This window comes from Apodemus sylvaticus, chromosome 10 (assembly GCF_947179515.1).
Source record: "Apodemus sylvaticus chromosome 10, mApoSyl1.1, whole genome shotgun sequence".
Classification (NCBI taxonomy): Eukaryota; Metazoa; Chordata; class Mammalia; order Rodentia; family Muridae; genus Apodemus; species Apodemus sylvaticus.
The window spans coordinates 28,296,090-28,321,404 of NC_067481.1; the positions used below are offsets into that span (position 1 = coordinate 28,296,090).

The 25,315-nt window shown below is 46.3% G+C and overlaps 2 protein-coding genes across 2 annotated transcripts; both read left to right on the forward strand.

Moving 5' to 3' along the window:
- The first annotated feature begins 1,141 nt into the window (after positions 1-1,141).
- On the forward strand, positions 1,142-2,771 carry LOC127695553 (transmembrane protein 92-like). Its single transcript, XM_052197788.1, has 5 exons — positions 1,142-1,222; positions 1,568-1,590; positions 2,082-2,165; positions 2,304-2,502; positions 2,670-2,771. Exons 1-5 carry the CDS (start codon positions 1,142-1,144, stop codon positions 2,769-2,771), a joined length of 489 nt encoding a protein of 162 aa, XP_052053748.1.
- A 6,393-nt stretch (positions 2,772-9,164) lies between these two features.
- Positions 9,165-10,714, forward strand: LOC127693318 (transmembrane protein 92-like). The gene is made up of 5 exons (XM_052194052.1): positions 9,165-9,245; positions 9,590-9,612; positions 10,104-10,187; positions 10,326-10,524; positions 10,613-10,714. The coding sequence occupies exons 1-5, from the start codon at positions 9,165-9,167 to the stop codon at positions 10,712-10,714; spliced, it is 489 nt and encodes a 162-aa protein (XP_052050012.1).
- Positions 10,715-25,315: the final 14,601 nt, after the last annotated feature.

Consider the following 25,315-nt stretch of genomic DNA (forward strand, 5'->3'; position numbering starts at 1 on the left):
ACGGAATGGGTGCCAGGACAGCCAAGCTCTGTACAGAGATCCTGTATCAGAAAACAATTCCAATAAAGAAAAGAAAGCAAAGTCTGGCAGTGGTGGCACATGCCTTTAATCCCAGAACTTGGGAGGCACAGGCAGGCGGATTTCTGAGTTCAAGGCCAGCCTAGTCTACAGAGTGAGTTCCAGGACAGCCAGGGCTACACAGAGAAACCCTTTCTGGGAAAAAAAAAACCAAAACAAACAAACAAACAAACAAAAGCAAAGAAACCAAAATTCAGGTTTTCGGGCTTGTTGGTAAGCACATTCACCCAGCAAATCACCTGGCTGGCCTTACAGGTTTGTTTTGTTTTAAATTTTTTTGTTTCCTTTTCATGGGTCTGAGTATTTATTGCATAGATGTTTATGTCCCATATGCATGCCTGGTGCCCTCAGAGTTCAGAAGCCGGCATCATCTAGAACTGGAGTTTCAGGTGTTTATGAGCCGTCTTGATTACAGATTCTGGAAACAGAATCCAGGTCCAAGGACATCTGCTCTCCAACTCTGAGTCACCTTTCCAGACTGTTCTCCCTCCCAACTCACACAGGGTGACTCTGTGTAGTCTTGGCTGACCTGGAACTTGCTCTGTAGACCAGGCTAGCTTCAGTAACCCACCTGTCTCTTGTCTCTGGAATGCTGGGGTTTAAAGGTTTGTGCTACCAACACCTGGCTTTTTTTTTTTTAATTCAATCCTAGCTGCTCCAGATCTCACTATTTAAATCATAATAGCTTTGAACTCACAGAGATTTGCCTTCTTATCCTTGCTGGGATTAAAGGTTGGGCAACCACGCCCTGCTCTTACCACTATTTAAGCACAGCATAGCAGAGGGACATCCATAGCGCTCTGCTCCATCCAACTTTCAAAGTTGGCAAATCAATCTCTTCTAAACTCCCAATTCCCAATTCCTCAAACTCAAGCAAGGCCAGGTCTTCTCTACTTCCCTTTTCTGAGCTCTAGGTCAGCTCAGTGCCCTGGTTGTGCCCAACTCTGGTGTGTTAACTGAGCCCCTATCCTGAGGCTGGGCCCCATAGGTAGAGGGAAGTTGGGAAGGTCTTGCCCTGTCACTCTGTCCTTACACACAGAAGCTCAGTGGCCCCCTTGCAGGGATGATGGACTCCTGTGTTCTGGGCATACTCACCTTGATCTTTGGCCTGCTTTCCAGACTCCAAGGAGTAAGCACCAATGAGGTAAGCCATTCTTCTGTGAATTTGGGAGGACTCTATGGGGCAGAGCCTTATCCCTGGACATGGCTGTTGGAGGGAGGGAGAGTCTGAGACCCACTGTCTGGAACAATCTCTGAGCAGAGACTAGCCCACAGTTCTTTGTGAGACAGAGATTCCTGTTCCCAGTCCGGCCTCAAACTGTCTCCGTAGCCTTGAATAGCTCTATCTTCTCTTGAGTTCTGTCATAATGGATAAGCAGCACTGGTTTACACACACCAACCTGATTTATCTCCATGTTGGAAAAGCATTCCCATACCTGAGACCCAACTCCCAGGCTTTGAGCATTGACCTCTGTCTTTTCTTCCACAGGGGGCAAACACATGTGACAGCTTGTAAGTATGGGACTTTGTCTAGAATTATCAGTAAAAGAAAGGTGGGGTGGGGGTGGGGGAACCTGCATGTGCCCAGATTCTGCCCTGCATAAGGGGACAGACTCCTAATTCCTATCACTTTTGCTGAAACCATAGCCCATCTCACCTTACCCAACCTCAGAATCTGCAGTCTGGAACTGTTGCTAATCCCCAACCTTTCACAGCTGGGGGAGGGGGAGTCACATGGGCAATGTCCCACTGCTGCCTCCCATGGGAGATCAGCACCATGACCATTCTGCTTGAGGAACAGTGGCATCCTGCCCTGATGAACTCTGAACTCAGGCCTCAAGTCCAGACCCCGAATCCTCCCAGTGAACCCAGGATGGAACTGTACCCCAAAACCACTAAGAGTGGCTTGCAACCTGAGCTTCAAAGAGTCTAGGGAATCAGGGACCTTTTATTTGACACTCTGATGCCATCAGTATCTCCCCATGTCTGTTTGTCCTGACTAGAAGCTGCCCCAAAGGATTCACATGCTGTGACAATGAATGCTGCCCAGAAAGAAAGGCCTGGGATCCTGCAAATGACCCCTTCCTGTAAGCCGGGGTCACCACTTCTGGTCATCATTCACTGAGGGCTGGGTCCACCAGAGACAAGGTGGGGGTGGGTGTTGGAGGGGGTTTGGCAAGGGAGCATGGCCTAGGTACTCATGACAACACCATGCCCCACCCTAGGCTCTTGTTCATCATCTTGTTGGTCACGGTCACCATCTTTTGCATCTGTGGGCTAGTGGAGTACTTCTGTCCCAATTGTAGAAAAGAGGAGCAAGATGACAGAACAGGGGATCATCAGAATTCCCGAAAACCGACCTCCATTGCTCCCCTAGAGAGCATTTGGATCACCTCCTTGGATCCCCCACCTTGCTACAGTCGGGTGCGTCTTTTTGTCCAAATATCTAATGTTTTATAGCCAGCTGTTGAACATGTTGTCATAATGGGTTGGGGAAGGGGGATAATGGATAGGTAGTGGCTCTGCCAACCCTATTTGCCATTCTTTGCCCCCAGACTCTAAATAAAACAAGTATCTCTTTTCTCCTGCAGGTTGTTCTGAATCCAACTCCCACAGAACCACTTCCTTTCTCCAGCCTCAGGCCTGAGGGCCCTGCTGGTCAGATGAGAGGGAATGCCTATGCAACCCTGTGAGCTCCCTTACACATAGACCTCTTGGATCAAGCCCAGGACCCTGGAATGAATGCTGAACCCATCATGTCTCTTGTACTTTGATTTAATTTATTGCTTGTATACAATGCTTAACCCTCTCCTTCTGGCTTGAGAGCTAAGTCCAGAATCTCTGTCCCACATTCAAGGTTGTTGACAGCTTTAAGAATTGGCAGTGGCTGTATACAGTGTATGCAGAGAGATCATTGCTAGTGGACTGCCAACCTTGACTGGACAGCTCACCCCGCCATCCTACAGAAGCACTTCTGTGCCTGGCAGAGATTGAAGACTGAACAGCACAGACTCTGAGCCATCTTCCAACCATACATGGGCAGAGAGGGCCTCGCTGTCCCTCTATAGCAATGTGAGAACCCAGGGACTGAGTGTCAGAAGCTGGCTGCAGTGTAGGGATGGAGACAAGGTCAGAGGCTGAGGAAACACTTCCAGCTTCTTCCATTGGTGACTGACTGCACTGACACCTGCTAGGAGGACTGAGCATCCAAGATGTGATGAAGGCTTAGACCTTCAGCTTCCTGGGACTTGGGGGCACTAAAGAAATGAACAGGAAAGCTTTCCCAATTCTATTCCAGTCCTGTGACCTGCTTTCCTGGGAGACCAGAGCTTGACTCATAACCATGGGACTCATAGGGATATACAAGCCAGAAAACAGCCTCTTAGCAGAAGGTAGGGGAGGGAGAAAGCCTGGAGAAGCAGGCATGGTTAGACTCCTATGGAGCGAGGCACACAATGATGCAGATAAGCATCTTCTGGTGCTCTGGACCAGAAAGGCTGTGAAACCCTGGTCCACATCCATTGACCTGTGGGACCTTCTTCTGTAAGACAGGCACACATCCCCTAATGATGAAGGATCTGTCATGCCAACCTACATTGTGTCTATTTGATTGGGAGAAAAGGAAATTACATAGCAGGAATCTAAAATACATGTAATTGTTACATTTTTATAAATGTGTGTTTGTATGTTTCTTTGCGTGTCTATTAAGATCTGGAAGACACAGGTGCTGTGGTGTAGTTCCAAGTTGGTCAGAAATCTGAGGCAGAAGGATTACCGCTCTGAATCTAGCCAGAGTTACAATGAGTTAAGCCATGGTGGGGAGGGTTACTGACAACATAGCTCAGTAGTAGAGAATTTGCCTAGCATGTGTAGCATCTGGAGGTAAGTCCCCAGATGCAGCTCCAACAATCTTGTACTGTATGACAGCTACTGGGAGCAGTGAGCAGGTGGCTAGCTTGGGAGAACTCTAAAGAAAAAAAACCTCTCCTGCTGGGCAGTGGTGGTGCATGGCTTTGATCTGAGCACTAGGGAGGCAGAGGCAGGTAGATTTTTGAGTTGCTCAGCAAGAGTTCCGGGACAGCCATGGCTACATAGAGAAAGAGTTTCGAAAATCATAAACGTAAACATAAACAAAGAAACAAAAACTCTCCTCAAGACTGAGCTTGTCTGTGTAGCCCGGCTGTCCCTGACTCATTATGTAGTGCAGGCTGCCTTCAAACACAGTGATCTACCTGCCTCTCTCTCCCAATTGCTGAGATTAAAGGTGTGCACCACCGCTGCCCAATTTAAGATTTTTTTTGTCTATATTAGTGTTTTGCCTGCATGTGTATTTGTGTACCAATGTGCATTCAAGACCCTAGGAGGCTGGAGTGGGCTTCAGATCCCCTGGAACTTGGACTCCACACAGTTAATAGCAAAATTGTGGGTGCTGGGAGTTGATCAAGGTATAAGAAAGGACGTTAGCTGGCTGGAAAAATGACCCAGTGGTAAAGAGAATCTGTGGAATAGCCAAGGCTACACAGGGAAAGAACAGCCCTCCCATGGAGCTCCACACCTGACTGCCCTGCAGCACTACTGAGCCTCTGTCTTGCTGGATGCTGGCAAGGGCCTTGGGCTCTTGTTCTGTGTAGGAATCTTCAGCTTCCAGTCTTATCCCCACCCTGTGTGCAGATAGGGACACAGAGGGACAATTTGGTATCATGGAAAAAACCCTGGGAGCTCAGAGTTAACCTCTAGGGACCCTTTGGACTCTGAGGAGTCGAGTGTAGGTACCACACTTCCTTCTCTCAGACATTATAGAACAAAGGATGGAGCAGCTGTTGTCCAGTGTAGTTCCTGTGACGTTTTAAATGTGAGCAGAGCCAAGCACACCAAGTAAATCCTGAGACACTTTCAGTTTCACTTTACATATCGGCAACACTTATTTGTTATGTTGGTTATATTTAGTGGCAAGGTAGTGGCCTTTGATCCTAGTATTCAGGAGGCAGAGACAGGCAGATCTCTATGTTCAAGGCCAGTCTGGTCTACTGAGTGAGTTCCAGGATGCCAGGAGTACACAGAGATACCCTGTCTCAAAAGTAAGGTGTTTTTGAATTTCACAGAAAAAGTTGTCTTAGGAGCTGGAGAGATGGCTCAGTGGTTAAGAGCACTGTCTGCTCTTCTGATGATTCTGAGTTCAAATCCCAGCAACCACATGGTGGCTTAGTACCAACTGTTACGTGATCTGACAACTTCTTCTGGAGTGTCTGAATACAGTAGACTCACATATAATAAACAAACAAACAAACAAACAAATAAATAAATAGTTTTTTTAAAAAGTTGTCTTAGTTAAGGTTTTACTGCTGTGAAAAGACACTAGTAGGAAGGCAGCTATTATAAAGACATTTAATTGAGGCTGGCTTCTAGGTTCAGAGGTTCAGTCCAGTATCAAGGCAGGAACATGGTAGCATCTAGGCAGGCATGGTGCAGGAGAAGCTGAGAGCTCTAATCCTCATCTGGAGACCACTAGGAGAATACTGGCTTCCAGGCACCAACTGCTCAAACTTGAAACTCTGCAACTCCATGTGTGTGTGATGTAGAAGCAGTCTTCAGATATCCAACTCCTTTTTCATCTTTGTTGACTGCAACAAGTTTCTTTTCCTGGGCTGGTTCCACTTCCTATTAGCAGCTTATTCTCAGCAGATATCCCATGGTTCTGGCATCTTGAAAATCTTGGGGTCTCCAAGGCAGATTCAGTGTTGCAGCTTCTCATTCCAATGTCTGGGATCCACACATGATCTTGTGTGCTCCACCAAACGTCTGCCATCACTTCTCCAAGCCTCAATTCCTTGTACGATCCCTGGGTCATCAAGTACAACTGAGGCTGCACTGTCACCAATGGTCTTCCATAGCCTCTCACAGTGCCATGGCTCAGCTGCTCTTCATGACCCCTTCATGCCTTCAAAACCAGCACCACCTGGATGAAACTTGCATATTATCAAGTACAGCTGCAGCATGAGGTACAACCTTGGCTATCTGTGGAACACAGCTTTTTGTGCTCTCAGATAACACTTTGCCTCACGTTAAATGAGATAGGTCTTTTTTTAAAGGAGTTTTTATTATTGTTTTGTTTGTTTTGTTTTGTTTTGTTTGAGACAGGGTTTCTCTGTGTAGCCCTGTTTGTCTTCACTCTGTAGACCAAACTAGACTCGAATTTAGAAATGTGCCTGCCACTGCCTCCCAAGTGTTGGGATTAAGGGCGTGCACAACTACTGCCCAGCTTTTTCATTTTCCTTTTCATTTTTTTAAAAAATGTGTTAAATAATTCTTTATTTCATAGTTGCAGTATTCAGATACACCAGAAGAGGGCATAAGATCCCCATTAGAGATGGTTGTGAGCCGCCATGTGGGTGCTGGGAATTGAATTCAGGACCTCTGGAAGAGCAGTCAATGCTCTTAACAGCTGGGCCATCTCTCCAGCCCAAAGATTTATTTTTATTTTATGTCTGTGAGTATACTGTCAATGTCTTCATACACACCAGAAGAGGGCATGGGATCACTGTACAGAAAGTTGTGAGCCACCGTGTGGTGCTGGGAATTGAACTCAGGACCTCAGTAGCTGCTGAGTTCTACTGCTTCTGGGGATGGAACATGGCCCTCCTGATTCTATTACCAGTTCTTTGTTCCCCAACTTTCTGCCTAAACTTGGCTGTCCTGGAACTTGCTCTGCAGATTGACCTTGAACTCAGAGACCTGCATGCCTCTGTGTCCTGTAATGCTGGAATTAAAGGCGTGTACCAGCATGCCTGGATTTAAGCTTTTCTTCACCTAGAACCTGCTTTGTCCCAGGCAGGCCTTGAACTCATAGATCTGTTTGGCTTTGTCTTCTGGGTTTAAAGGTATGTACTCTATACCTGGACCTAAATGAAGCTGGGCAGGATCTCATTCCCAAATCCCTTAATCTGCTCTCTCCAAGAGCATAGGATTCAGCTCCATTTCACTTCCTGCCCCCCCCCTGCTAATACTTGATTCATATATTTTATATTTTTCCTTTCTTAGCATTGAGACTTAACCAGAGAACAAAGTTTCTGCTGGGCTTTTTGAGACTTCCTTTTTCAATGCAATTAATCTAAGTCTCTTTACCTTAGCCTTAGGCAGACTCATCAGACAAGAGCAAATCTAGCCACATTCTGCTGCAAAATAATACAAAAATAGATTCTAAATCACATACTGAAAATTTTCACTGAAATGTCTTGGTCAAGGTCCTCACAATTCAAATCATTCTAACTATCGCCATCTTCCACATTCCTACTAGGCTGGCCCATTAAGCCCTACATAAAGCATTCTTTTGCTTTCCAAAGTCAAAGTCCCAAAATCCATTTTCTTTCAAACAAAATCATGGTCAAGCCTATCACAGCAATACCCCAATTCTGGTACAAATTTCTGTCTTATTTAGGGTTTTACTGCTATGAAAAGACACCATGACCAAGGCAACATCATCACTTGTCTTGAATCGATTGTCACCATATTTTCAATTTTTATTTTAAAGGGTTTTTTTGTTTTTTGCTTTTTATTTTTTGTTTTTTTATATTGGATGGTGCAGGCACACACATTTAATCCAAGACTCTGGATGCAGATGGAGGTGGATCTCTTGAGTTGAAGTCCAGCCTGGTCTACAGAGTGAGTTTCAGGACAACCAGAGTTATACTGAGAAACCCTGTCTTGAAAATATAAAACAGGGCTGACCAGAGTGAGCAGAGTTCCTGAATTCAAATTCCTAGAAACCACATGATGGCTCACAACCACCAGTACAGCTACAGTGTATTCATATACATAAAATAAATAAAAAAGAAAATCTAAAATGATAACAAATGATATTTTAATTACATTTATTCATTTACTCTCTGTCTCTCTCCCCCCCCCATGCCTCCACCCCGTTTGTGTGTGTTTGTGTGTGTTTGTGTGTGTCTGTGTATATTTGCAGTAAAGTGCATGGAGTTGACTTTCTCCTTCTACTACATGGGTCCCAGAGATCAAATTAAGGTTTTCAAAGCTGGATGTGGTGGCACAGGCCTTTAATCACCGAATTCAGGAGGCAGAAGCAGAGGCAGAGGCAGAGGGATCTCTGTGAACTGGAGGATAGCCACATCTACAGAGTGAGTGCAAGGACAGCCTGGCTCTGCACAGAGATCCTTTCAAAAAACAATTCCAACCAAGTAAACAAAGCAAATTCAGGTTTTCAGGATTGTTGGTAAGCACATTCACACAGCCAATCACCTGGTCGGTCTTACTGGTTTGTTTTGTTTGAAATTTGTTTGTTTCATTTTTATGTGTCTGAATATTTATTGCATAGATTATTGAGCACCCTATGAATGCCTGGTGCTCTCAGAGTTCAGAAGCCAGCATCATCTAGAACTGGAGTTTCAGGTGCTTATGAGCCGTCTTGTATACAGATGCTGGAAAAAGAATCCAGGTCCAAGGACATCTGCTCTCCAACTCTCAGCCATCTGCCCAGACTGTTCCCCCTCCCAACTCACACAGGGTTTCTCTGTGTAGTCTTGGCTGACCTGGAACTTGCTCTGTAGACCAGGCTAACCTCAGTAACCTACCTGTCTCTTGTCTTTGGAATGCTGTGTCTCTGGATTTAAAGGCTTGTGCTAACAACATCTGGCTTTTTTAAAAAAATTCAATCCTGGCTGTCTAAGCTCTCACTTATTATATCCTACTAACTTTGAACTCACAGAGATTTGCCTTCTTATCCTTGGTGGGATTAAAGGTTGGGTAACCACGCCCTGTTCTAACCACTATTTAAGCACAGCACAGCAGAGGGACATCCAGAGCGCTCTTCTCCATCCAACTTACAAAGTTGGCAAATCGATCTCTTTTAAACTCCCAATTCTCAATTCCTCAAACTCAAGCAAGGCCAGTTCTTCTCTACTTCGCTTTTCTAAGCTCTAGGTCATCTCAACGCCCTGGTCGTGCCCAACTCTGGTGTGTTAACTGAGCCCATACCTTGCGGCTGGGCCCCATAGTTGGAGGGAAGTTGGGAAGATCTTTCCCTGTCACTCTGTCCTTACACACAGAAGCTCAGTGGCCCCCTTGCAGGGATGAAGGACTCCTGTGTTGTGGGCACACTCACCTTGATCTTTGGCCTACTTTCTACTCTCCAAGGAGTAAGCACCAATGAGGTAAGCCAGTCTTCTGTGACCTTGGGAGGACCCTATGGGCAGAGGCTTATCCCTGGCCATGGCGGTTGGAGGGAGGGAGAGTCTGAGATCCACTGTGTGGAACAATTTCTGAGCAGAGACTAGCCTAAAGTTCTTTGTGACAGAGTTTCTTGTTCCCAATCTGGCCTCAAACTGGCTTTGTAGCCTTGAATAGTTCTGTGTTCTCCTGAGTTCTGTCATGCTGGACAAGCACCACTGGTTTACATAAACCTACCTGATTTACTGCCACGTTGGAGAAGCATTCTCACACCTGAGACCCAACACCCAGGCTTTGAGCACTGACCTTGTCTTTTTTTCTTCCACAGGATGTAAACACATGTGACAGCTTGTAAGTATGGGACTTTGTCTAGAATTGACAGTAAAAGGAAGGCATGGTGGAGGTGGGGGAACCTGCCTGTGCTCAGATTCTGCCCTGGATAAGGGGACAGACACCTAATTCCTATCAATTTTGCTGAAACCATAGCCCCTCTCACCTTACCCAACCTCAGGATCTGCAGTCTAGAACTGCTGCTAATTCTCAACCTTTCACAGCTGGGGGAGGGGGGGTCACATGGGCAATGTCCCACTGCTGCCTCCCATGGAAGATCAGCACCATGACCATTCTGCCTGAGGAACAGGGGCATCCTGCCCTGATGAACTCTGACTCAGGCCTCAAGTCCAGACCCTGATTCCTCTCAGTGAACCCAGGATGGAACTGTACCCCAAAACCACTAAGAGTGGCTTGCAATCTTAGGGTCTAAGAGTCTAAGGAAACAAGGAACCTTTGGTTGGACCCTCTGATGCCAACAGTATCTCCCCATGTCTGTTTGTCCTGACTAGAACCTGCCCCAAAGGATTCACATGCTGTGACAATGAATGCTGCCCAGAAAGAAAGGTCGGGGATCCTGAAAACAACCACTTCAGGCAAGCCGGGGCTCACCACATCTGGGCATCATTTTCTGAGGGCTGGGCCACCAGAGACAAGGTGGGGGTGGGTGATGGAAGGGGTTTGGCAAGGGAGCATGGCCTAGGTACTCATGACATCACCATCCCCCTCCCTAGGGTCCTGTTCATCGTCTTATTGGTCATCATCGAGCTCTTGTACATCTGTGTGCTAGTGGAGTGCTTCTGTCTCCACTATAGAAGAGAGCAGCATGATGTCAGAACAGGGGATCCACAGACTACCCGAGAACCGCCCTCCATTGCTCCCCTAGAGAGCGTTTGTGTCAGCTCCTGGGATCCCCCACCACGCTATAGTCAGGTGTATCTTTTGTCCCAATACCTAATGTGTTTCATAGTCATTGTTTGCCCAGACTCTAAGTAAAACAAGTACCCCTTTTCTCCTGCAGGTTGTTCTGAATCCAACTCCCACAGAACCACATCCTCCCTACAGCCTCAGGCCTGAGGGCTATGCTGGTCAGATGAAAGGGAATGGCTATGCAACCCTGTGAGCTCCCTCACACACAGACCTCTTGGATCAAGCCCAGGACCTTGGAATGACTGCTGATCCCATCATGTCTCTTGTACTTTCATTTAATTTATTGTTACTATATACCCCTGCCCCCCCTTTTGTCATGAGAGCTAAGCTGTGTCCAGAATCTCTGTCCCACACTCAAGGTTGTTGACAGTTGTCAGAATTGGTAGTACCTGTAGTGGATGCAGAGAGATCATTGCTAGTGGACTGGTAAACTTGACCGGACAGCTCCCTCTGCCATCCTACAGCAGCACTTCTGTGCCTGGAAGAGATTGAAGACTGAACAGCACAGACTCTGAGCCATCTTCCAAACATAGCTGGGCAGCGAGGGCCTCGCTGTCCCTCTATAGTAATGTGAGAACCCAGGGACTGAGTGTCAATGGCTGACTGCAGTGTAGTGATGGAGACTAGGTCAGAGGAGGAGGAAACACTTCTGACATCTTCCATTGGTGACTGACTGCACTGACACCTGCTGGGAGGACTGAGCATCCAAGATGTGATGAAGGCTTAGACTTTCAGTTTCCTGGGGTCTTGTGGGCACTAAAAAATGAACAGGAAAGCTCCCACAATTCTATTCCAGTCCTGTGACCTGCTTTCCTGGGAGACCAGGCACACATCCCCGAATGATGAAGGATCTGTCATGACAACCTACATAGTGCCTTTCTTATTGGGAGAAAAGAAAATTACATAGCAGGCTTGTAAAATACATGTAATTGCTACATTTTTATAAATGTGTGTTTGTCTGTTTCTTTGCATGTCTATTAAGATGTGGAAGAGCCAGGTGCTATGGTGTAGTTCCAAGTTAGTCAGAAATCTGAGGCAGGAGGATTAAAGCTCTGAATCTAGCCAGAGTTACAATGAGTTAAGCCATGGTGGGAGGGTGTCTGAGAACATAGCTCAGTGATAGAGAATGTGCCTAGCATGCGTAAGATCTGGAGGTAAGTCCCCAGCTGCTTGTCCAATAACTCTAGTACTGTATGACAGCTACTGGGAGCAGTGAGCAGGTGGCTAGCTTGGGAGGACTCTTAAAAAAAATAAAATAAAAAATAAAAAAAACCTCTCCTGCTGGGTAATGGTTGAGCACCCCTTTAATCCCAGCACTTGGGAGGCAGAGGCAGGTGGATTTCTGAGTTCCGAGGCCAGCCTGGTCTACAGAGTGAGTTCCAGGACAGCCAGGGCTACACAGAGAAACCCTGTCTTGAAAAACCAAAAAGAGATTAGCCATTTACAAGTCACTAATGGATAGATTATACCTCCCTACCCTCCTCTGCTTGTTCTGTGTGATTCTCTTTTACTTTTTTCTTTCTTTTTCTTTCTTTCCTTTTTCTTTTTTTCCTTTGTTCTCCCAAAGATTTATTTATTTATACTGTAGCTGTCTTCAGACACTCCAGAAGAGTGCAAGAGATCTCATTACAGATGGCTGTGGGCCACAATGTGGTTGCTGGGATTTGAACTCAGGACCTTCAGAAGAGCAGTCAGTACTCTTTAACTGCTGAGCCATGTCTTAAACACCTCTTTTTGTTTTTCAAGACAAGGTTCTCTCTATAGCCCTAACTATCCTGGCCCTCGCTCTGTAGACCAGGATAGCCTAGAATTCAAAACTCAGAGATCACTTGCTTCTCCTTCTTAAGATCAGGGATTAAAGGTGTGTCCCACCAGGCCCAGCTTGGACATACTTTGCTGATTCCATTTTGAGAAGATCTGGAAGGGAGGATGTAGCTATCTGCTTAAGCCCTGCAGCTTTTTGTGTGCAAAACTTGGCACAATCTAGAATCATTGGAAAGAATCTCAGTTGAGAAAATGCCTCTGTAACATCTGGCTGTAGGCAAGGCTACAAGGCATTAAAAATAAAAAAGAGGGCCTGGCCATTGTGAGGCCATCCCTGGGCTGGTGGTCCTGGGTTTGATAAGAAAGCAATTTGAGCCCAGCATGCTAGCACATGCCTTTAATATCATGTTGGGGAAGCTTGGCATGGTGGCACACGCCTGTAATCCCAGCACTTGGGAAGCACAGGCAAGTGGATTTCTGAGTTCAAGGCCAGCCTGGTCTACAGAGGACAGTGAGTTCTAGGACAGCCAGCTCTACACAGAGAAACCCTGTCTCCAAAAACCAATATATGTATGTATGCATGTATGTATGTATGTATGTATGTATATCAGGTTGGGGGACAGAGGGAATCTGCAGATCTGTGAGTTCAAGGCCAGCCTCAAACAAATCAAGTGTTCTAGGAAAGCCAGAGGAATCCCAGTCTGGAGAGGAAGGGTTGTGAGCCACCATGTAGTTTTTGGGAATTGAACTCAGGACCTCTGGAAGAGCAGTCAGGGCTCTTATGGGCTGAACCATCTCTATAGCCTGGCATTTCTAATTAATGCTCAGGTGAATAAAGTTTGTGAAAATTTGAGCCTCTTAAAACACTACGCAAGTGTATCTCCTCCTCCAATTTCATTTATTTATTTATTTATTTATTTATTTATTTATTTATTTATTTCAACACCAAACAAAGTTTGGGTCTTAAGGAAGTAAGCAAGCACAAGCTACAGGACAGATGGATTTGTAAGGCTTACCCTACAGAGTTTACCTGAGGCTTAAAGGACTGAGTGCCCTGCATGGTCTTGAGAATGTATATAGGTGGTTCCCCTTCTTCTTAACCTTGATAGGACAACTGTGACTGAATTGTACAACCCCTAGCTAGCTGGGAGTGATTGGATATCCAGACCCCAACTCCTCCAAAATACTCCAGAGTCTCTCAAGGCAACTCATGCAGACCTGCCTTCTCAGGCCTCTCAAATCACATCCTCAACTTTGAGGAAAAAGACAGAAGTCATCATGGCATGAAGGCCCATTGATTGCATGATGGCCCACTCCTTTAGTCCCAGCAATCAGGAGGCAGGGGTAAGGTGGTCTGTGAGTTTGAATGCACCGTGGTCTAAGTATTGAGTCCAAGGCCACACAGGGCTTTATATATACAGGAAAACCCACCCTTTCTCAAACCAAACCAAACCAAAGGTAACTATCTCAGGAAGCCTATCTAATTTCTGCCCCACCTGTAGAGATATCATGCACAGAATTACCGTCCCAGTAGTCCCCTGGTCCCTGTGTGGCCCCTCCCATTCCCAACTCCCTCCCAGGAGTCACTCCAGAGACTTCATTGCCATTTTGGAGGTTTGGTCTTTTTATAACCTGCCCTGCTACTAACCTCTCTGAAAAACTTAGTTCCCCATCCTGCTGACCAAATTCCCTTCTCCATCTTTTCTCCCCTCTATTCCCACTCTTCTAGGATATCAATTCCATCCCGGTCATTTGACCTCAGTTCTGCTGCAGCCAATGTCTGTTTCCTGATCTCATCTCTCATTAGCATCCGACACACATGGCCAGTGTTCTTGCTCCAACAATTTCCCCATATCTGTCTGCTTCCTCTCTGCCTAGCTTTCCTCTCCAGCACTGGCTGCATCTTCCACCCCCTCTGTCACCACTGAGTGACAGGGGTCCTGAGGCTCTATCTTTGTCCTAATCTGTGCTCACTCCCACAGTGCCTGTCATACCTCCTGTGATTTTGTTACAGGGCCAATACACCTTCCCAGTGAGAAATCACTCAGGGTGCTTAGAGATAATGAGAGATGATAAAGGAAAACTGTTGTACCAGGTGACTACTTCTGCTAATACTCAAAGGGAAGCCAGCTCTGAACAGAAATTGTTGGATAATAGGCTCTGGTCATGAGGAATTGAGTCAGGCTGTACCGACTAATAGACCCTAGCTATACAAAATTCTTGGGCCACAGCCTGGGGTATGGAAAATAACCCACCCTGTTCCCAGTCAAACCATAAAAAAAATCTGTGACTCCCTAGTAGCTGCCTATATATATATATATATACATGTCCCCTCCCACAGCTCCTGTAGATAGGGTTTGGCTCTTTGTGTAGCTCTGGCTGTCCTGGATGACCAGGCTGGCCTCAAACTCAAGGGATCCACCTGCCTCTGCTTCCTGAGTGCTGGGATTAAGGGTGTGAACCACAACTGCCTGGCTCTCCCTCCTTCCCCGGCACCCCTTAAGTACTCATCCTTCATCCCAAGGAAAGGTTGGAGCCCTGCCTGTTGAGATGCAGTCTATCAGCTTCTCTGCCTCCCTTTTCTGTCTGCAATCACCATTGGCTTATAGTTTCACTCAAGACTGAACTTCCTATGTTAGACACACCCATTCCTTGTCCCTGTGCTTTCTAAGGACCTGGTAACTGTAGTAAGCCACCCTTTGTTCATCTCTATTACAAGGTGGCGCTGGCCTCATGCAGCTCCCTGGTAGTAAATTACTTTAGTTCATGCGCAGTGTGCTGTATTCCTTACCACATTTACATGCCAACGGGGGCTGAGTAGGCTATATAAGGTCAGGCTAGGAGAGAGCCCGGCACCGCCAAAAGAAGAAATAAGCTTAATTCAAGGTCTCAGGAATAAACCATAATAAGGAAGAAACTCCCTGGTGTTGCGTTCTCTTTGCTGGTGAGGGTGGACGTGACAGTCCCTCCGTGTGCTCCTGAGTCAAATTCTACTTCTATTTCCTTGAAAGTTGAGTAGATCTAACATCAGCTTATACCTCTCAGTTCCTCCTCCATCAGCTTCACAGACTGTGTTTCATTTGTTGAATCAACCAAAATCTGGGATCTTTATCTGTGGCCAAGACCTCCCTGTTGAACTCTAGACATTCTTCACCACACTGCTCTGTCCCTTGGAGCCTGTGGAGAACCCAAGGCCAAAAGTGAGCTCTGGCTTCTTTTTCTTCTTACCCTTCCTCAGTGGGTCCTTCCTGGTGTCCACTCACAGGCAGGTAACCACCAAAAACATAGCTATTATGGTTAAAAACAAACAAAACCAGACGTGTTTTCTGGTTTCTCTTTCCATGCTCTCCTGCCCTGCTTTGTGGCACCCAAAGCAGACCCACATCTACCTCTCCCTATTTCGGGGTCACAGTCCAGAGCAGGCCACTCCAGGCTGTGCAGAGGACTGTCCCTAGGCTGTGCTTAGGTCTCTGCAGACTTCTGCCTCTGCTGTAATCTCCATCCTGCCCCCTGCAGGTCATGCTGTGCAGTACACTGATGGTGGTCTTCCCTTTCTAAAAAATTGAGACAGGATCTCAACACTGGTAGCACACACACACTGGCCTAGACCTCACTGAATAGCCAAGGATAGCACTGAACTCATAGAGACTCTCCTGCCTCAGCTTCCTGAGTTTTGCAATTACAAGTATGACCCAACAAGCATGGTTATGCACTCCCCATCCGACCCCTCCCCCACACACACATGCTGCTGGGGACTGAGCCTCTGACCTCACATGTGCTAGGCAAGCACACCTGAGCTGATTGCTTGCCCCCCCTCCCCCTGGCTATAGCAATCCTTCTGTAGCATAGATACAGTGCTTACTCCATTGGTGCGCCCCACTCCCAACATGGGGACACAGGACACACCTCTGCCACTGGCCAGCAGGACTTAAGATGAGATCTCTCCCTTCCAGCCTCAGTCTTGCATCTTTCTCAACCTTAAGTGTCCCTGGTCAGAGCCTGCCTCAGGGGATTTAATCTTTCTAGGAAACTTAAACTCACTTCCTATCACCACTGGGCCTACCCAGAGGGCTTTTCTCCACCATCCAGGCTCCAGTTTCTCCCTGTCTGAGAGACCTCTCTGATACTGCAGAGAGAGGAGCCCCATCCTGTCTTTAAAGTCCCTTGCTTTGTGTTGTCATGTGTGTTCATGGACTGTGTCGGTCCTGCACCTAAGCTCTCTCAAGGAAGGACAGGCCACTGTCACAAAACAGTCCAGAGTTGTTACTAGGTAGGCCCAGTCCACAGTGGGTATCACATCCTGGTGATTGACTTCCTGTGGACCACAACAGTCATGGGCAGCTCAAAAGAAAAGCAAGAAATGTCCTGTGGGGGAAGTGGCTCTGGAGACACCTGGTACCCCATGTAACTTCCCTCCCCAGGGGAGAGGAGGGGATTGATGGAAGCAGCATGGTAATAAAAGAAAGGGGTGGACCCGTCCTTTATTAGGAGCATATGGTCATTGATCAGAACATGAAGGGCAGCAGTTTCCCTCCAGGAGGGGAGACTCAGTGCAGAGGCACAAGGGGCTTGAAGGTTTCACAAGGCAGAAAAGAAAGGGAACTTTGGGATAGAAAAAAGGCATCTGCAGATCAGTTTCCTGCAGTTTCTGGGTCCTAAAATATGAGTGAAGGTCTTTATCAAGTGTGGACTTTTTTTCTCAGGGCTCCCCCAAGCCCTCTCCCCCGACCCAGTGCCTCAGGTCTTATCTCTTTGTTGCTATTCTTGTCAGACTGGTGTTCAGATCCTTCCTACTGAGTGAGGAGTTTCTAGCTAGCCTGGGTCTCTCTCAGGCCATTCCCCTTTCACTGCAGGTGCCTGAGCACTTTCTCCTCCTCCTCCTCCTCCTCCTCCTCCTCCTCCTCCTCCTCCTCCTCCTCCTCCTCCTCCTTCTTCTTCTTCCCTCTTCCTCCCTTCTTCAGTCAGTTCTCAGCCCCTCAAAAAATACCTGATACTGTAGGGGAGCCGTGGTGGTTGGAGTGTAGGAAGTACCTCACCAGACACCATTCCTGTCCCTGTGAAAGACACACACAGTCCAACAAGGGAGTCTGTTCTACTGCATCCTGAGTGCTGGGACAAAAACCCCAAACAGGGGACTTTAGAGAGTTCTGTCCCAGGAGGGGGTGGGCTGAGACTGCTCACATAAGGAGGCCAGGCCTGTTCTCTTTAAGGAAGGCACACTGAGCTAATTGTGGAAGAGGAGAAGTAGAATGTGGCAGGCAAAGGGTCAAGATTTTGGTCAAGGGTCAGGGTTTGCAAGGTCCTGGAGGAGACTGGCCTCAGAACCACAGAATCCTTATCACAGGGCATGCTTTCTCAGTTCTGAGCACCAGAGGTGTGACATAAAGGTATTGGCCAAGTTGCTCCTTTCAGAGACTCTGGGAGTGGGGGCCAGCAGTTCTTAGCATCCCTGAGCTGAGATCTGTCCTCAAATCACTACCTGTGACTTTGCAAAATCTGTCTGATATGGACATTCTTCAACACCAAAGACTCAACCCCAAACAGATCCTCATGTTAATTACTTAAAACAAGGACATTGATGTGTGGAAATTTCCATCAAGGTAAACCTTTGTTTTGGAAGCTCCTTAAGATAGAGAAATTTCTATGCAGGGAAGTAAACAACTCAAAGACTTCAGGAAGTACCTGAAACTGACAAGATTCACTGCTCTCTTCCTCCTTAAGCATACATAAGCAGTAAGGACAGCTGAAAGTTGCTTTCTGATCAGCAAAGCTACCTCAAGAAGCTCAGTCCAGCAGCTGAGCTCCCTGATAGAGACACTCTCCAAACCTGTTGAGCTGCACACATGCTGTCTACTAGGCTACAGGTTTCCAGCCTTGTGAGCCGTTACAATGTTGGGGTAGACTTTTGGTAATACACCTATCTTTGATCCATTTCTGCTCCTATAAATCATCCCTCACCCATTCTTTTGTAAGTAACCACAATAAAACTTACTGCCTCACCAGTTTGGCCTTTGGTGGTCTCCTTACTTTGATTTTCTATCTCAGAAAAGACCATGTTGGTTCATGGATTCCCAAGAGCAGTGTCACACAACAGACCTTATCACAAATAAGGCCTCTTCCTGAGCTTCCAGGGAACAATTTAGGGAGCTAAAGAAGTAAGAAAATGAGGCTGGAGAGATGGCAAAGTGGCTAAGAGCACTGACTTTCTAGAGGTCCTGAGTTCAATCACCAAAACCACATGGTAATTTAAAGCCATCTGTAATCGGGATCTAATTCTTGCTTCTGCTGTGTCTGAAGACAGCGGCCATGTACTTCTACATATAAAATGAATAATTGTTGAAGAAGAAGAAGAAGAAGAAGAAGAAGGAGAAGGAGAAGGAGAAGGAGAAGGAGAAGGAGAAGGAGAAGGAGAAGGAGAAGGAGAAGGAGAAGGAGAAGGAGAAGGAGAAGAAGAAGAAGAAGAAGAAGAAGAAGAAGAAGAAGAAGCGAGAGAACAAACCCCTGGGTATTTCTGACAAGAGAGGAATGAAAGTAATTTAGCTCCCTTGAGGGATGCTGCAGTGTTTAAGAGCACCTGCTGCTCTTCTCCGGGTCTTGAGTTTGATTCTCTGCAGTAGTCCCAAGGCATGTGATTCACATACACATGTGTGCAATACATAGATTCCACATAAAGTAAACATTATAAAGACCAAAACCAACACCCAGAACAGCAAATCTCAAAATAAATTCCCACCCCATCTCACACCATCCTCATAGTATAATGAATGTTCTTGGTTGTCAACTCAACTGTATCTGGCGTTGATTAAAATCTAACTGGTTGTGTACACCTGTGAGGGATTTTTTTTTTCTTAAATAATTGAAGTACTAAGAGTCACTCTTACATAGAACTTTGAGGCAGGAAAATACACCTTAAATCTGAGGCATTTCATTCCTTATTGGCATTAGATTTTACTTCTTCAGTATTCTGGTGCACACTGAAGCCCAGTGGAGACATCCGGCCTTGTGATCTGACTGACTACTCTATTCTTGGACTCCCCATTGGTAGACAGCCATTGTAAGCTTAGCCAAACTCCAGCCTGGAAGCCATTCCAAAAATCCTTTTTCTATATAGAGAGAGTCATTGTATCATTTCTGTTCCTCTAGAGAACTCTGACTCCTATAAAGGGCTGGTGGGAACATTCCCCACTCAAGTAAATCTGGAAAAGGCCAATGCGATCCGCTCACACTGAAAATCCCTGACTCACCTGAGGTGAGGAGCTGAGGAGTCGGCCACAGAAGGAAACTGCTTCACCCTTCTGTGATACAGTGCTTCCCTGTGTTAGTGACCACAAAATCCTGTCCTCCTGTCCCTCATCCCTAGGGAGTGCTACCTTCTCTCCATTCCACAGAAACATGGGTGGAAAGTGGCCTTGCCTTATTATCAATACAACTGGGAGAACTGACTTTCAGACTCCTATAATGGAGACATTACAAAGAAGTGCAGAAGTGGGTGCTATTGTGGTGTGTGTGTGTGTGTGTGTGTGTGTGTGTGCGCGCGTGTGTAGGTAACCCTGGTCATCCCAAAAATCACTCTGTATGCTGAACCATTCTGTCATGTATTTTAATTGCTGCAGTGGTTACATACATTTCCAGATGGGACCCTGGCATGGTGGTGCTTCACCCTTCTATAATACAGTGCTTCCCTGTGTTAGTGACCACAAAATCCTGTCCTCCTGTCCCTCATCCCTAGAGAGTGCTGACTTCTCCCCATTCCACAGAACAGTGGCTGGAAAGTGGCCTTGCCTCATTATCAACAAGCACCTGAGGAAAGGGCACAGAGCCTGGGGAGCTGGGCTTCACACTCCTCCTAAGACAGAGATGGAGACAAGACTAAGAAGTGGAGGCCTGCTTGCTACTGGGTAGGGTGTGTACCAGAGAGAGATTCAAGGAAGTGTGACTGCTTTGTATTGGGTGCAGTGTATGTGTGTGTGTGTGTGTGTGTGTCTGTGACTGTGTGGTGTGTAGCACTGGCCATTCTGGCACTCGCTCTGTATGCTGAACCTTCCTGTCATCATGTACTTTCATCATGTAACTACAGTGGTTACATACATTTCCAGATGTGACCTTGGCATGGTGGTACATTCATTGATTCCAGCACTTAGGAAGGGGAAACAAGTAGATCTCTGTGAGTTCCAGGCCAGCCTAGTTGGCATGGTCTATACAGTAGGTTCTGGGACAGCCAGGGTTACACAGTGAGACCTTTCCTCAAACAAAGGAACAAACAAACACAACTCACACAAATACAAAAAAGAGAAAGGATGTGTGTAGGGGGAAATATATGACATAAAATACAATAGAATTATAGTTTTTACCCAAGTCGTTTCCTGATGTTGGTATTTTACACAACATGTAACCATCAGCCACCACAAGAGAATGTAACCTGTGGGAGAAGCTTGGTAAATGGAGCTTGGCACTATGTGTGTACATGTGAATATATGTATGTATCTATGTGTTGTATGTGTGTTATATATAAGTGTTGTATATGGGTGTATATGTTGTATGTGTGTGTGTTGTGTATATAATTTTTTGCTAGTTTTGCCAACTTTATCCAGCCTAGAATCACAGGAAGAGCCTCGATGAGGACTGTTTCCATCAGACTAGCCTGTGGGCAGGACCATGGCAGTTCTCTTGTATTGACTGGAGGGGGAAGGCCCGCCCTAAACGAGAGTGGCACCTCTGGTAGCAGCTCAGATAAAGGGAGCTGAGAGAAGCAAGCTTTGCCTTCTACCTCCTTGCCCTTCATACTCGCTGGTCAGTTCATCTACTCTGGTGCTGCTTCTGCTGCTTCCTCCAGTGACATTAGAATTGGCTCCTGTGTCCCCCAAGGTGCTTTTTGTCAGGATGATTGTCACAGTGGTGAAGCTGGGACTGTGAACACGTGTATTCTGCATTGGGTGCCCTCTCTCTGTTACACGTGGAGGTCAGAGGGCTGCTGAGACACCTGCTTCTCTTCCATCTACTACATGTATGTACATGGAGTCTCTGGGACCCACCCACCAGCACTGTGTTAACAATTAATTTATGTGACCATGATCTGCTTGTTACCTGGGTGCTGGAAATTCAAACTCAGGTCCCCACAGTTGTGGAGGAAGCACTTCCCCTCAGCAATCTCTGCAGGGCTCTAATTACTCCAGGCCCAGGTGCTTGACTGTGAATTTTGTCTTTTTTTATTTTGGTTTTTTTGAGACAAGATTTCTCTGTGTAGCCCTGGCTCTACTGGAACTGACTCTGTAGATCAGGCCGTCCTAGAACTCAGAAATCTGCCTGCCTCTGCCTCTGCCTCCCAAGTGCTGGAATTAAAGCATCCACCACCCAGGCCTGACTTTGACTGTGACTTCTCAATGCTGCCCCGTCAGACTGCATAGTGGAATTACAGGCATGTGAACTGTGTCCTGTCTCCTGCTGCCTTGTTGTACAGTTTATGACCTATTGCACTATACTGAATTAAACATTAATAGATTTTTAAAATGCTCTGTTACCATTATAATATTTATTATTTCTGTGTATGGGTGTTTTGACTGCTCATATGTCTGTGCACCAAGTGCCTGGTGGCCAGGGAAGCCAGAAGACCAGGATCCCCTGGAACTGGAGTTATAGATAGTCGGGAATTGTCAAGTCACTGCCGGGAATTGAACCCTGGTCCTCTGCAGAAGCATCCAGTGCTCTTAACTCCTGAGCCATCTCTCCAAACCCTGAAAGATTATTTTAATAACTCAGTTTTCAGCCACTGGGCTCTAGAGCTTTTCATGGTGGCCAAAGACATTTGAGTGGATGCAGATCTTGTTCCTCCTGGCCAGGAAGGAGCTTTATTTAAACTGTAGGAATTTCAGTGTCACAGCAAGAATTAGCTGATCTTTCACTGCAGAGATGAATGGAAGATAATGGAGTTGTACTCACCCTCAGGGATGGGCACGTGGCTCCTGCTCACACCAGAGAAGATTGTACGAAGGAACAGGTCAACTTCTGAGGTGGTGGCACTGCACCAGTGTGGGGCTGGAACACACACACACACACACACACACACACACACACACACACACACACACACAGAGAGAGAGAGAGACAGAGAGAGAGACAGAGACAGAGACGGAGAGGGAGAGGGAAAGGGAGAGGGAAAGGTAGAGGGAGAGTAGATGGATCTCAGGGCTCTGTCCCAGTCTCACCTCCTACCATGTGTGGAGGGGTCATTTCCAGTCATCCTCCCACACAGGTGACTGTCCTCCCTCTTCTAATTTGACCTTACCTGTGGTGAGGAACACATAATGGACAGCAGAGGGGGCTGCTGAGCCATTCAGGGGCAAAGGTGCTTGTCTGTTGGATTTATTTATTGATTGATTGATTGATTGATTGATTCATTCATTCATTCAATATAGGGTTTCTCTGTGTAGCCCTGGCTGTCCTGGAACTCACTCTATAGACAAGGCTGGCCTTGAACTGAGATATCTGCCTGCCTCTGCCTCCCAAGTCCTAGGATCAAAGACGTGTGCCAACACCAACCGACCATTTTTTTGTTCTTAAGCTTCATTTATTTAATGTACACTGTAGCTGTCTTCAGACACACCAGAAGAGGGCATCAGATCTCATTACAGATAGTTGTGAGCACCATGTGGTTGCTGGGAATTGAATTCTGGACCTTCAGAAAAGAGCAATCAGTGCTCTTAAGGCCTCTTAGGACCCTCTCTCCAGTGTGTCTGCTCCATTTACATAGAGGGACAGAGTGATAGCTGCTTTGGAAAGAGGCAAGACCTTCATTCCTGTCTACTTCATTCTGCCACAAACAAAGCCAGCTCGTGTTTATTTGCTATTGCTGTATGCCGGACCCTGGGCAACTGGGGATGGGGATGAGAACTGCACAACTGACCCTGGGGAGGAAGGAGAGAAAGGTGCTCGGTTTTGTATTAAGAAGCAATTCACATCATCCCTTCAGAGTCTGTGTGTGTCATTTCATTTGTCCCCGACTCATCCGTCCTCCTTTTACAAATGAATTCAGAGACCGTTAGAGGTTTATGTTCACACAGCCAGCCAGCCAGCCACAAGTGGCCTATCTGCTAAAATGACTCAGTACTGCCCCTGTAGGCAGGACCCCGCTACAGCAAGTGTTCACCCTCCTTGGAAGAGGCCACAGCCCTGTGCTGTTGGTGCCATAGACACAGAGGAGTTTAAGTAGAGTGTGGAGAAGCAAGAGATGGAGGATAAAATGCCCAGGGAGGAAACAGAACACAGCCAGCTCTTCCTCCCCAGGGTCTGCTAGGCAGGTCTAGGCAAGGTCTCCCTCCTCCCAAGTCCAGCTGAGTGATCCTCCAAGAGGGCTGCAGCCCCCCTGGCTGAGATGCAGTCACTTGAGCTGCGTGTGGGGGGTCTCAGAACCTGCATGGTCATAACTGTGACTCAGCCCTCATGTCCTCTGTGAGTTGGCCTTCCTGGCCTCTGCACTCCAGCTGCTTTCTCTGAGAAGGCATGGGTGGCCAGATGACCTCCAGGCCCTTACAGCCAGACCCTATGAGGAACCACAGACAATCAACTCCTTCAGCAAAGGAGACTGGATATCAAGAATGCGTGGGGACTTTGTCGGTGTTGGAAACCGAGGCTGGAATTTGGTGTGGAAACTAGAATGCCACAAAGACTTCAGAAGTTCTCTGGGTCTTCCTGCCTCTGCTCCTCAGCATGCAAGAGGATATCCATGCATGCACGCACATGCCACCCTGTCAGGGCTATCTCACTGGGTAGGGTGGGGCTGCAGTCCTAGAGTGGGCCCCTTGTGTCTCTGAACAAGAGCAGATCCTCTGCCAGGCAGTGGTGGCACACACCTTTGATCCATCATCTTGTGTTTGAATGTATGACCGTGTAACTTATTGAAGAGACATTATTTTAAATTGTATTTCTTATAAGTCCAATCTCCAGGCCAAGATTCACACAAAACACCATGCCAATTTAGAAGCATCTTAGAGGCCTGTATTCCATGGGTTGCGTCATGCCTCGTGTAGCTAGTTAAGATGGCTCCGACACTGAATCACCAGTTTTAAACTAACCTTTTCTTAATAACACTATACCTTTTAAATCATAACCAATTAATTTATAACTCTATAGTCAAGATATGCAAAATATTTATATATAACATTTAAGACTAATCAGAAATAAAAATGAAGCTATCATACAAATCTCATAAATTTAAACCAAATACATTTTTTTAGCTGTAACTTTAGGGTAATAAAGCAGTTTGAACCCAATCACCATCATGATAGAAATTTTTCTAGGAAAATTAATCATTTCCATTTGTCTGGCTGCTGGCTCTTTAAGAAGCAGCTTTTTCCCCAGCTGTCTTTGACTCCTACCTTAGAATGTGAGGCACCTCAAATTAGCCTCCTCTGTGTAAACTGAAATTGGCAGGACTGCCAGCAAGATAACACCTTTTTACCATTTTTTTTACATAAAACATAAAAACAACCAATCATTCGGTCAAACAAAACAATGGACAACACAAATTAACACACATATGAACAAGTTTTCGTGCACCAAAGACAAACAACAGACAGAGAGGAAACTTGCTGTCCCAAAGAGATCCAAATATCTTAACCTGAACTAAGAAGATCTCCAGTAGGTTTCAGAGAGAAAACAGGGCATATCTCATTTCCTCTCCTCACTAGGAGAGTTTTGAAATAGCTTCTAACCATTATTATTTTTATTTTTTGATACTATGTCCTACACATGGAAAAACTGCTTTTCTGAAACCTGCTTTTTCTCTTGTTTAAGATTTAACAAGGGGGAAGGAGGATGCCTAGTTTTGTTTTGTTTTGTTTTGTTTTGTTTTGTTTTGTTTCAAGACAGGGTTCCTCAGTATAGCCCTGGCTGTCTTCACTCTGTAGACCAGGCTGGCCTCAAACTCAGAAATCTGCCTGCCTCTGCCGGTTAAGTACTGGGATTAAGGACGTGTGCCACCACTGCCCGGCTTTCTCTTTTTTCTTTTCAAAGTTTTTCAAACTAATTTTTTATA

Excerpts from the sequence above, each read along its gene's own strand:
- LOC127695553 (XM_052197788.1), top strand. The coding sequence starts at position 1,142 with ATGATGGACTCCTGTGTTCTGGGCATACTCACCTTGATCTTTGGCCTG. Across the intron at positions 1,223-1,567 it reads AAGGAGTAAGCACCAATGAG|GGGGCAAACACATGTGACAG; the intron begins GTAAGCCATTCT and ends TTTCTTCCACAG. Across the intron at positions 1,591-2,081 it reads GCAAACACATGTGACAGCTT|AAGCTGCCCCAAAGGATTCA; the intron begins GTAAGTATGGGA and ends TGTCCTGACTAG.
- LOC127693318 (XM_052194052.1), top strand. The coding sequence starts at position 9,165 with ATGAAGGACTCCTGTGTTGTGGGCACACTCACCTTGATCTTTGGCCTA. Across the intron at positions 9,613-10,103 it reads GTAAACACATGTGACAGCTT|AACCTGCCCCAAAGGATTCA; the intron begins GTAAGTATGGGA and ends TGTCCTGACTAG. Across the intron at positions 10,525-10,612 it reads CCCCACCACGCTATAGTCAG|GTTGTTCTGAATCCAACTCC; the intron begins GTGTATCTTTTG and ends TTTCTCCTGCAG.